Source organism: Curcuma longa, chromosome 8, assembly GCF_044706935.1.
Source record: "Curcuma longa cultivar G26 ecotype Majalengka, Jawa Barat chromosome 8, ITB_CL_G26_1.1, whole genome shotgun sequence".
Taxonomy (NCBI): Eukaryota; Viridiplantae; Streptophyta; class Magnoliopsida; order Zingiberales; family Zingiberaceae; genus Curcuma; species Curcuma longa.
The window spans coordinates 9,438,927-9,451,375 of NC_133868.1; the positions used below are offsets into that span (position 1 = coordinate 9,438,927).

The 12,449-nt window shown below is 32.1% G+C and overlaps 1 protein-coding gene and 1 long non-coding RNA gene across 4 annotated transcripts; both read right to left on the reverse strand.

The window, feature by feature from the left end:
• Positions 1 to 1,326: 1,326 nt before the first annotated feature.
• On the reverse strand, positions 1,327 to 4,341 carry LOC141832983 (cold-responsive protein kinase 1-like). 3 transcript variants are annotated; one of them, XM_074720350.1, is made up of 8 exons: positions 4,285 to 4,341; positions 3,939 to 4,095; positions 3,669 to 3,765; positions 3,464 to 3,579; positions 3,177 to 3,387; positions 2,827 to 3,064; positions 2,153 to 2,303; positions 1,327 to 1,873 (listed from the first exon to the last, which is right to left on the reverse strand). In XM_074720350.1, exons 3-8 carry the CDS (start codon positions 3,730 to 3,732, stop codon positions 1,538 to 1,540), a joined length of 1,116 nt encoding a protein of 371 aa, XP_074576451.1. In that variant the 5' UTR covers positions 3,733 to 3,765; positions 3,939 to 4,095; positions 4,285 to 4,341; the 3' UTR covers positions 1,327 to 1,537. The 3 variants fall into 3 exon arrangements, with proteins under 3 accessions (XP_074576451.1, XP_074576449.1, XP_074576450.1); XM_074720348.1 differs by having other exon boundaries at positions 3,939 to 4,320; XM_074720349.1 differs by having other exon boundaries at positions 3,895 to 4,320.
• A 4,292-nt stretch (positions 4,342 to 8,633) lies between these two features.
• Positions 8,634 to 10,365, reverse strand: LOC141832829 (uncharacterized). Its single transcript, XR_012602154.1, has 3 exons — positions 10,301 to 10,365; positions 9,294 to 9,365; positions 8,634 to 8,704 (listed from the first exon to the last, which is right to left on the reverse strand). It is a non-coding gene; the product is annotated as an uncharacterized LOC141832829 (long non-coding RNA).
• Positions 10,366 to 12,449: the final 2,084 nt, after the last annotated feature.

Genomic DNA, 12,449 nt, shown 5'->3' on the forward strand with positions numbered 1-12,449 from the left:
CAAAGATAACTGAGTTAAATCAAGTTTAAAATGAATCAAGTCATTGAAATGAATGCTCAAGCTTTGCGTGATTTCTTTTTTATGAACTTCATGAGCTTGGTTCAAGTTTGAGCTTGAACTTTATTTATTTAGATGTTATCAAACTCTCATTTCAAGTTTATTTGATTGTTTGAAATGTTTACATTTTAAATTTGTTTGGTTGGTTATGAAACTTGCACATATACAAATTTATTTGTTAAGAGTTTTATTGATGAACATGATTCACAAGCATTGTTCACAAACATTGTTCATGAACATTATTTACGAATATTGTTCATGAATATTAACAAGTTAAACACATATATGTTCAAGTTTATTAGTTTAATTTAACGAGTTATTTAAATTTGTTCATTTAATTGATCTTGTGTGTATTGGATATACATAAATAAGCTCATATCAAGTCGAACACCAAACTTATTCACAAACGTTTCATTTACAATCCTAATTGGAAATGATACATTGAAATTCTTTTATATTTTTTTTTCAAAAACTCATTCTAAGTAAAAAAATTGTTAAAATTTTATAAAATTATAGGGTGATTTTTCATTTTAATCTTTCAAATTATGAAGATTAATTTCTATAATTATTTTATACATTTATCAAACATGGGCAGTCATCATGCTTATACTCATGATTATTGACACTCCTGTACGATTCAGTCCATGAACTCATAGTTATAGCTACTATAATTATTTATAGTCTTTTGTGAACTTATTAAGATAGTTAAAATAAATTATATATTTTAAACTAAAAATGCAAGATATTTGAGACTATATGCATATATAGTTGTTTGGTAATTGATGTCTTAATTTGTCTCAGTCAAGATAAAGATGTTTGAATGGCAAAGTTATATTCTCCTGATCTATTCTCATTGTAGCACATATGCTTTCAGTTGATTGGATTAAATGTTGATTCACAATTGACAAAATGGTATTTCTAGTCGACTGGATCAATTAGTCAACTAAAACTTAAATAAAAATATTGTATTTCTCGAATCCTTCAGTCACCCCTGAACCTATTTGACTAGAGCCAACTTTCAATTGACTGAACCAAACTAGGTCCAATCAATTAAACTAACAACCTCTTAGTCACCTTATATATGGCCTCACAAGCGACCCTAAAGATCAAGACCTAAGTTGAAATACTCTCAGCTGTACTAATACTTGATAGAGAATAGAATGAGACAAAATGTTAAGATGCTATGTACATATTCAAAGACAACAAACAAGTACTGCACTAAAGACAGCAAATGGGGCCTGGTTACATTACAGAGCTTGTTCATGTATCTATAAGGAAGCTGTAGGGCTTTAACCTCCATTGCACTCAACAAAAACAAGATTTATTCATCTGAATTTCCTTAATTTTCTGATAACAGGTTATCGCAAATACAATTGAACTTTTGACTGCAGAAAATTAGAGAAATCCTCTCCTAGCAATATGATCTTTTTCTTAGAGCAAAACATGGTTGTTGTAATAGAATGAAGTTGTTTGCCTCAGCTCAGACATGATCTACTGCAGAAGTGAAGGCCGAATTGTTTGTGGTAATAGATGATGATGCACCGGAATCTGAAGCAAGAGTATTTACATTCTGATGCCTAACTTTCAGCTCCATGAAGTCTGATATCAGGCCAGGCTTATTGATCTTCTGGTTGACTTCCCTGTCGCCGAGCAGCATCATGACAACTGCTGGCATTGGCGGACGCAATTTGGGGTTGTCTTGTGTGCACAACAAGCCAACTTTCAAGAACCGGTCTGCCTCTTCGACGTCAAAGTTATTGGCAAGGAAGGTGTCTACAATCTGCAGCAGCTCTCCACGCTCATACAGTGCCCATGTCTGGCAATAACAGAACAAGAAGCATCAACTTTAGTATCTTTAAGAGAAAATTAGCACTTCACAGAAGATTTGAATATTTGATTGATCATTTCGATAGAATCTAAGCAGTGGCTTAAGGTGCTCAGTTGCTATGTGCTAACTATTTGAATGTAAGTTAAAAAATATATGTGAAACATCACAGTGAAATCAAAGGGCACAAGATTAAAAAGGAGAACGTGTACAGAAATACACTGAAGTTAGAAGCATATATAATAGATCAAACATGAAGAAATGCCGTACCCTTTCAAGAAGAAATTGATCTTCATATGGCAATCTTGTATTTACATTAGAACTTCCACTAACTATTTCTAATAGAAGAACACCAAAGCTGTAAACATCTGCTCTCCTTGTCAACTGCCCTCGTAATGCATACTCAGGTGCCAAGTAGCCACTATAAATCACATCGAATTGAAAGTCAGCAAGGAAGGAAAGTTGGTTTAACTGAGGACGCTAGCTAAGAAGTAAAAGAAAAGTCAATTTGGTTTGTGAAATTTCTTCATTTTCAATCTTCTTTTTCTAAAAAAAATAGAAACAGACATTGTAGAAATAACAACAAAGTTTTTGTCATTAACCTTTTGATGGATGATGAAATATAGTTTTTCACAAGATGTTTGATCTTCATCAGGAAGAAGAAAAGAATTACTACAGAAATCTTGAGAAATGAGAACAGGGCTTAAACCTCTGTAAGTCAATCATATAAGCAGGCCATGTTATATGCAAAACTATCACCATTGAAACCAAAACCAAATAGTATGAATTACAATGTTTGCTGCACAATTTAGTTTAACAGCTCAATACCACTGCTGTTGTGAAGCAAAACCAAAGATGTCAAGAACAAATGAATTAATAGTCGCAATTCATATGTGAGTGGAAGCACAATAGTAGATAAACAAGAACAAGGATCTTAGACTCACATTGTCCCTGCAACCCGAGTGCTGACATGGGTCACATTTTCGGGCATGAGCCTAGCCAAACCGAAGTCTGAGATTTTGGGAATCAGATTCTTATCAAGAAGAATGTTACTGGCCTTTATATCTCGGTGCACGATAGGAGGTTTGGCTTCGTAGTGTAGAAATGCCAAGCCACGAGCAACCCCAATGCATATATTGTATCTAGTCCTCCAAGTGAATTGAATGTTACTGTGACCCCTACCTAGAAGTTAAGTAAAATCCCCAAAAGGAATTCAACAAAAGTTAATCCACTGTCTGTGTGTTGCACGAAAAAAAAAATAGATTTAAGTATCTAGTTGGAAGTTGAAAAATACCAAGAAGTGTCTGTGCTAGGCTGTTATTTTCAACATAATTGTACACTAGGATTCTGTAATCTTCTTCCACACAGCAGCCATAGATTCTAACCAAATTCTCATGAACAACATTGGCTATTGTTTTAAGCTCATTCAGGAACTCCTGCACTCCCTGTTTGGACTCACTGGAGAGCACCTTTATGGCAACAACCAATCCATCTTTAAGCTTTCCCTGCATAAGTAGATCAAGAATATGATGATCTTTCTTTTTTGCTTATGGCAATTACATATGAAGGTTGGGTGAGTACCTTGAATACATAACCAAAACCACCTTCACCAATTTTATTGGCGAGACTAAAATCTTGAGTAGCTTGTCTCAGTTCATTGTAGGAGTATATCTTTACATCTTCCACGCCAGCTAGTTCTGCAATCAATACCAATACCAGCACCAGCTCGATCAGTGCTTTGTGCTTGTGGAAGCGGCCAAATCATACGACCAAAGAACTGGATTACCTTGAAAACTTGGATGCCTCTGGGACGAACTTTTCTTTCTAAATAAGCAAGAGAAACAAGGCATGATTAGGGAATTAAGCCAATCAGCTTTTGGTGCCTGCAGGAAGAAAACATTGAAATTGAATTTCTGAAGAAATCTATCATAATAACATCTTTTTGTTCTTAGGTTAATCTGTGTTTCTGGATCTTGTAAGTAAATATCAAAGGAAGGCGAATCTCTTTCAACTTGATCTCAACAAAAGCTACAAGGCTCCCATCTCTCCTACCAACCTGGACAGCGGATCGATCCTAAACGCAGGAAAAACTTTTGCGTGAATGGGCAAAATTAAGAAAAGACTGAAGAGCTCGAATGTGCTCCCTCTCGATTCAACGCCCTTGCCTTTGTAAAATCGCTGCTAACAAGATCACAGCAGCAGCAGCAATACCTCTATATATATCCCCAACAGATAATTCACAAACAAACAATGGAAAAAAAAATCAGTGGCCAAAAAGGAGTTGTTCTTCGTGATGATAATAAATATATAAAAAAAAGAAAATCTATGCTCGAGGGGCATCCAACATCTGAATCTAGAACAAGAACAGCAAGGAAACAGAGCATGCCCTTTCCCTGCGCAACTTAAAACAGTAGTCTACGCCGCGCGCGTGTGATGGGGAGACCGAAGGTGTGCGCCGTAATATTTTTCTTCATTGCAACTATTCGTCGTAGACAATCCTCAGTCCTCACATTCATTTTCTTTCACCAAACCTTTCCTGTTTTCCAGTAAATTCAGAAGAAAAAAAAATAAAGGGCCGAAATTTAAAGATTTTTTTGGGCACGTGAGCTCCCCTACCTCCCGAGTTGGTAGCAATAAAAGCTTGCGGTAAATTTATAATTTTTTTTTTTTTTTTTTTTGAGAAGTCAAAAAGTAAAAACTATCAAGGTCCTTTTCCACGGCAACTTCAAGCCTCATTACGTGGTCAAGGAAAAAAGGCTTAAATCTTAAACCGTGTTCCCATCAGTGCAGTCGATCCGATTCCAAGATTTTGTCCACCGTTATCTTTTTCAAACCGTACGACTCAGTAGATATTGCTGACATTTTAATTGATTTTTATATAATATTTTTTATTACAATTTCAGAAATCAGATGGGATCCTCTCACACTACGACAAAAAGAGATCTCTTGTTGGAATATTTTGCAAGTTTCTTCTCATCTTCTGCCTCTGGCATTTGTGGGCCAGCCTTTAGCTACATTTCATTAAACATAAGTCGCAACTCTGACTAATCATTCGTGCTTTTGATTTACTAGATTTTCTGCGGTTGAAATTTCCATGTGCAGGTTAAGTTGAAACAGTTTGAACTATAATAATTTTATTCTGATTAGTATATATTGTATAAAGGTATTTTAGGATAAAAAATATGATAAAATATAATTTGAATATTTTTGAAGTCGAGCATATTTGATGAAGGATCCAGAGATGATGACACCAAAGTTAATAAGTATATTATTCCTACACGAGCAAGATTTAACGATCACAGAGAACTAAGACTAGTTAACAAGGATCATGTTACTGCATAAGTAAGGTTTAAGAGATATTCTTTTAAATTAAATTCTTTTAGTAATCTATTCAGCTCTTTGAACTGATTAATTCAAGAAATGATAGGTTTCGCTCTAAAAAAATTTTCTATTGATCATCAGGATAAATCGGAAAGTGTGAATGATGTGTTGCTTCGCAGCCAACATTCTAGGATTTTCTTCTCACTAGAGAAAATAAATCCGCAATTAATTGCGGAAGTGTTTTGCCATTGTACCATACTCCCGAAGATTAGGGATACTCTCTTAATGAACCTATTAAGAAAGGAAGGAAGTACAACTTTCTCAAATCATGCGCTCCAGATTGAGAATGATAAGGGTCAAGTTTATAATATAAAATAAACGCTTCTTGGGAAGTAACTCAAGTTTATTATACATTTTAATTTTTCAATTGTTCCTTTGTTTTACAATTTGATGTTCTGATTTGCTTTTTAGGTATATTCAGGATACTCATGAGTACAAGACTTAATATGTCTATAGGAACAAGCAAGAACCATGACTTGCCCATGGTAGGCACTACGGTTGTGGTTCATCCAAAAATGAAAAGCTAGAAATTTTATGGAGACAACATCAACCACGGCCTATTTGTGGTGGGCACCGCAACCATGACCACTTTGTGCATTGAAGAGTTCTTTTTTTTTCCATTTGGTTATAATCCAAGAATGTGATTACCTTGGCAGCCTAAGATTTCTACTATTCTAAAGGTTAATGAAAGTTTTTTTCATAATTATCCTTCGATTTTAAAACTAAGTTAATTGAACTGTACCGTGAAATCTAATTGAAACCGAGTTAATTAATTCAATAAATTTTAATTTAAATACTTATAAAATTAAAAGAGATAATTTATTTTAAATTTTAAAAAATAAAATTAATAAATTATTTTATTAATTTAATAAATTATTTTAATGAATTATTTTATTAAAAATATATATTTATTTTAAATTTAAAAAATAAACTTAATAAATTATATTTATTAATTTAATGAATTATTATATTAAAATAATCATTTTAATGAATTATTTTATTAAAATAATTATTTTAATGAATTAATTTATTAAAATGTATATAAATTTATTTTAAATTTTAAAAAATAAAATTAAAAAAATTATATTTATTAATTTAATGAATTATTTTATTAAAATAATTATTTTAACAAATTATTTTATTAATCTATATATATATTTTTTAAATTTAAAATATAAATAAATTATAATTATTATATATATTATCAATTTATTATCATCATTAATAATATTATTATTAATATTATTAATTTAATTTATTCTAAAAATAAATTGAATCAAACGATATTATACCTCATAATCTTGATTATATGATTACCTAATAATCACATAATCAAAGTTATGTATTATAACTTGAACCAAATGCATCCTGATTTTCAGAAAGGAGAAAACACTAGTGCTCACGATTTGGAGTAGGGACTCAGGGTTGCTAAACCACGTTAAACTTGGTGTTCCTTATTATCTTATTTTATTTATTATTCTACTATGTATTTTAACTAACTTTGATAGAAAAGAAAAAGAACGATGAAAAAGTGATTATGCTATTTACCCCATTCTATTGTCAAAGTGACCCTACACCACTCAGGCTCGGGAGTCAGTCGGTGTTCAATCATAAAGCCCTTGTGATTAGTATTATATCCCATAAATGCACATATAATAGATTGAGTAAAAAGTTTGTGGCATTCATGATGAGGCAAATGAATGATTTACACAACTAAATGTATGTAAATGTCCATACTAAGAATGTTATTGATAAAGATGAAAATAAAAAGACTCAAAGTATAGTGTTTGAGAAAGTAGTCTATTGATAAAATAAATGATTATAGATCTATTCAAAATTTGGATGGAATAAAAGTTTCAAATAACAAAGAATGGATAACTTTTAGAAGATGATTTTTTCACTTCACCACACCATTTTATTGATAAAAATATATTTGGTCATAGTCAAATCTTTCACTTTGGACTAGTCAATTCCTTTGATTCTATTTTATTTATCAAATATCAAAGCTATTAAATTTTATGATAAATATTGTTGAATTATGTTATAAATATTAATAAATTATATGAATTACGAGCAATGATAGAATGTATGAAAATACAGTATGAAATCCAAACATGACACACACAAGGCATAGAGGTGGGATTCATGCTTTGTGTGTATCATACTGGGATTTCATGCCGTCTATCATTTTTCTTGACATATTAGTCATTATTAAATTAAAAAAAATTGAGTTCTTAATAAAGAAATATTCAACATTCGCCTCTCTAGTTAAATTATAGACTTATTACTACATTTTCGTTTGCTAAATGTGAATGAATAAAAGTTACCATATAATTATTGTACAGTTGACAAAATGTTAATAGCACATGACTTCTTTGTTTTTTGTCAGTGGTTGACATTTATTAAAAGACTAATATGAAAAGTTGACTTTTTTAAAAATAAGAAAAATTTGGCGACTTGTGGGATTTTGCTAGGTGGCTGCACGGTCTTACATATTGTCAACGCAGGAATCCAAATAAATCATTCTCAAACATTTAGTGAGACAAGCGATTGATTTAGCATTTAAAAATAATTATACAGAGAGAGAATTATTACTGAACATCCATTCATGGAAAATACATGTGTTAAATTTTTTTTTTAATTTTCATTTTTTATGTAAAAATTAAAAATAAGATTTAGATAAAATCTTATTTCTGAACCCTAAATTCAAACCTTAAAAAAATTTCTTATCTATTTATCCTTCTACCTTATCATATAAAATTTTTTATTTATTATATATATATTTTTTTATAAGTCAAGTATTCAATTCTTGTGATCTAATCCACTACTTACTCACCTTATGAAAACTTTTCATGAACCATCAAAATCAAAATAAATCCGAAAACACAAATAGATTAAGTCAGACACGGTCTAAACACAAATAAGATGACAAAATGTTCCCCTGACATGCAGATATAGCAATATGCACAACAAATAAGATGAAATCCACAAATTCCAAGTGCAAGTGCAGTATATTCATAATATGATTCACAATCTGTTGGCCTCAGAAGCAGAATAGGGAGTCCATCAAGGCAAATTCCACTAGATGGCATATTCAAGGATGCTTTCTTGGATAAAACATAAATCACAATTGAATGAAAAATTACCCCACTTAGAGTTAAATAAAACACTGAAAAATGCAAAATCTATGAAATACTTGGAAGGCTCATGGTTGTTCCACGACAAGTCAGAGAATTTCTTAATAATCGTCTGTTTAAGGAGGCCGCAAAGAGAATTCATTTCCGGTGAATCTTGATATTTAAAGTCCATTGAAGCCTTCCTTCTGGGCGGGGTATTTCCCTGGGAAGGCGCAGGGGCACTTCGTGCTTACCCCAGGGATGAGAGTGGGGATGGTAGGTGTAGGTTGTCAGGATGGATGTTCACAGCAAGTTGCCTCGCAACCTGCATATATGCATTAGATGCTCGCTCCAGATAATGGAACAAAAACAAATTCATGTAGAGTGATTGTTCCATGTAGATATGACAAAATCAAAATACTTCCAGGACAATCATGTGGATTTATAACTATGATTTCGTTTTGTAATTACAATTTCACAGGCAGTGGGGAACATGGATTCGTTGTAAGTTGAGAATAGTTTCCTTTCAGAATTTCAACAAGGTCATTCACATTTCTAGATTCACATTTGTAGAACCACACGAGTTTAGACACTTTTGAGCTGGCATTATAAAATGCATACTGATAGGATTGGCCGCTAAGACATGAACTTCATCTTTGCAACAGACAACAAATTGAGTACCCGGCATTTTACTTTAGCATGTGAAGAATATCTAGCAGAATCAATGGGTAATAACTATCATTCTTCCTAACAGAAACTAGTGTATATGCACACATTCGACCCAAAGGAACTTTGCAGTGTGCTGATTTCCAGATGTGTGCACTAGCATGGATCACATGGATATGCACAGATATGAAGAATATACACACAAACAAGTGATATAAACACAATAAAGTGAGTTAAATTTGTTGTACCTCAGCTACAATTTCATCCTTGTTTACAGGTGTTCGGATCTCATTGTCAACTTTGATGTACCTCCACAAGGTCTACAGGCAATATTTGGACATGCAAATTTAGCATGTGTAATAATGTAATACATAACAGCTCAAATGGAAATCAGTAAAGAAAAATAAGTGTACTAGTATTCACAGGAATTATCTCCATCAGCAAAATACAGTTAGTTTTCATCAAACAACAAAATAATAAGATGACTTAATACAGTAAATACAGTTAACAATTTGCATGTATTAACTAGTATATGAAGAATCCAAAAGATCGTACAGGAGGAATACTATCCTAGTAAACCTTGCCCAAGAGGAGGATAATTTCACATTGGCCCCATGGTTCACCAACAGATACAGTCTGAATGGGCCAGGTTTGAATGGGGCAAGTTGCCAAAAAAAATTCTAGTTTTACAACAAAATACTACTTCCAACAAGCATTCTAAATCAGACATCATTATGGATATCCACGAAAACAGTACTCACACTAAAGTGAATCCAAACATCCATATGAGAAGCGACAATACCCTGATATGACTTGCGTATGTAGGAGAAGTTTGCATGTTAAATGACAATCTAATAAGCTACAACTATCTCAATGTAGACTGCACTAAAATGTACTGTGATGATATCTTTGTATTTGAAATTTAGATATTTTGAACTATGAGCTCCATGTTAGTCAATGATTCTACAAAGAAAAATAGATCAATATTCTTGGAGATGTCATTAGTAAAAAACACTATAAACATACAGGTTTCTCCCATCAATCTCTTCTTGTGAGCATCTACATGTCAATTAAGGCAAATAACTCAAAGGCTTAAGGATTTTAAGCTTGTGTATTTGAAATATACGACATTCATCATTCAAAATCCATTTGTAGAATTAACTCTTAATAAAGTCCACATAAATAAATCTTATAGATACTGTGATAAAAATAAATTCATTTGATGGAGCAACAAACATTAGCAGATTGTACTCACAAGGCGAGCATTATCAAGACGCCTTGCCGCTGCCTGATATTCCTTCAATTTTTCTTGCTTTGCCTATTGAAATATATGCATAGAGCAATTTTAAAAGATTAAAATATAGTACGACAAAGCTTATGGATTACACTTGCATTGAGATAAATGGTAAGTGATTTATAAGAACGAGAAGTTTTATATACAATTTCCTGGGATTGGCATAGGAACAAGAAATGTAAATTGACAGTTAACAATTATTCTTCTAAATATACTGAGATACAGTAGCTCAGCACCAATTCACAGAAAATATAATTCAAAAAGTTATAATCATAAATAACAATAACAACCAAATCGTATCCCACTAGGTGGAGTCAGCCATATGGATCTTTCTACGTCATTGGACTCTATCCCCTATTATATCATCATAAATAACAAATTTCAAAATATTAAACAAGAGAAATCTCCATTAGAATACACATTATAGCAAGTCGCATCCATAATGCAGATGCAGGTATAGCATATTATACCAGAAAGTATATTCTAAAACCATACACCAAACAAATGAGTCAAAGCATGAGATGGTGTTGGTTGTGATTTATTACAACAAATAAAGATGCCATAATTATGCTAAACAGTAACTGAGAAATACATGATCTAAATCTGCAAACAACTTCATCATCTAGATTACATAGGTATTTTGATAAAGGTTTCCTTCCAATTAGCAACAGCCAAGTTTTTAAAGAACATTTCCTTGAAGTCTGTCACTTATGATATAAATAAGAAAAAACAGAAAGAACAAATGATTGCAATGATCAGAACTAGTATAGGCATAACCAAACAAAAACGAAACATATATATTAGTTCTACCATATCATATATTGTGACATAAAGGTAAACATCATTTCCAGAGGATATTGCATTCTTCCCAAAATGCCCACATTTTCTCATTCATAGTGATTTTCCATAAACACTACAACACTCTGAAAATATTTTATGTGAAACAAATGGAGCCTTAGTCTTTATTCTTCTTCCCTATCCCATGTTATTGGTAAGCGCAACATCTTTGAGATCGTGAGAGGATGCGAGATTGTGATTCTGATATTGGTAGGAGCAGCTTCTAAGATCACAAGAGGATACACAATTGTAATTCACGAATGACATACAAGAGGATGGGATCATCAAGTGAGGGGTTAAATAATTAGTTTATATTTATAATTTTTATTAATAATTGGGCAAAACACAATAGGGTGCCCCTTATTTTAATTATCATTTGATGCCCCATGCTGAAAAAATATCAAAAGAGCGCTCCAATCTAATTTTTCATTACTAGAGTAGTCCAATATTGTCATAGCAGCTTTGGCTAAAACTTCTCCGAAATTAACAAAAATTGCTTCGACATTGGTTAAGTTGTCTTAATATCGATCAAAATTGCTCAAACATTGGTTAAAACTGCTTCAATGTTGTCAAAACTACTCCAACGCCGTCACCTTTGCTTCGACGTTGGTCAAAATAACTTCAATGTTTGTAAAAACTGATATTAGTCAAAAGTGCTCCACATTGTAAAAGTTTTTGGCCATAAACTGCTACAGCAGTGTTAGACAAGTCGAGTTAAGAAGGTAATTTGGGAAGAAAATTTAGGGTGTTGTTTTGAATTTTTTTCAACATAAAACATCTTGTTGACGATAATGAAAATAAAGGGCACTCTTTTATTTTTTCCCTTCGTAATTGACATTAAGATGCATTGTTAGCAATCATGTAACAAAGGTACAACTTAAAACTAAAATAGCATCTAGATAAGCAAATGGCTTATAGACACAACACTCTAATATTCCATTTTGGCAAATTGCACAATGGCTAATATGTTTGTTATATTTTAAATTGTTTATTAAAAAATTAATTTTATTAACTATCTAATCATTATAGCTTTATTTTTAGAAGTAAATCAATTGAAGGATCTTAAAGGAGTATAACTCATTAAAATTCATCTTAGCACACTTTGATAGGTATTGAGAACATGCTAAGTCTCCACAGGATATGCACTCTGGCTATATAAGTTTGGCTAGAAACGAAAACTCCAAGATGGGGCATAATTTATACCTTGGTTTCAACAATAAAATAAAGGAAAATATGAACAAATCATGAACATGCAAAAATGAACAATCAAAAT

What these genes read in the sequence shown, in the direction of transcription:
- LOC141832983 (XM_074720350.1), bottom strand. Translation starts at nt 3,732, where the DNA reads ATGCCTTGTTTCTCTTGCTTATTTAGAAAGAAAAGTTCGTCCCAGAGG. An exon ending in GAGGCATCCAAGTTTTCAAG is followed by an intron (nt 3,580 to 3,668) that starts GTAATCCAGTTC and finishes TATTGATTGCAG; the next exon opens with AACTAGCTGGCGTGGAAGAT. An exon ending in ATCAATTTCTTCTTGAAAGG is followed by an intron (nt 1,874 to 2,152) that starts GTACGGCATTTC and finishes TGTTATTGCCAG; the next exon opens with ACATGGGCACTGTATGAGCG.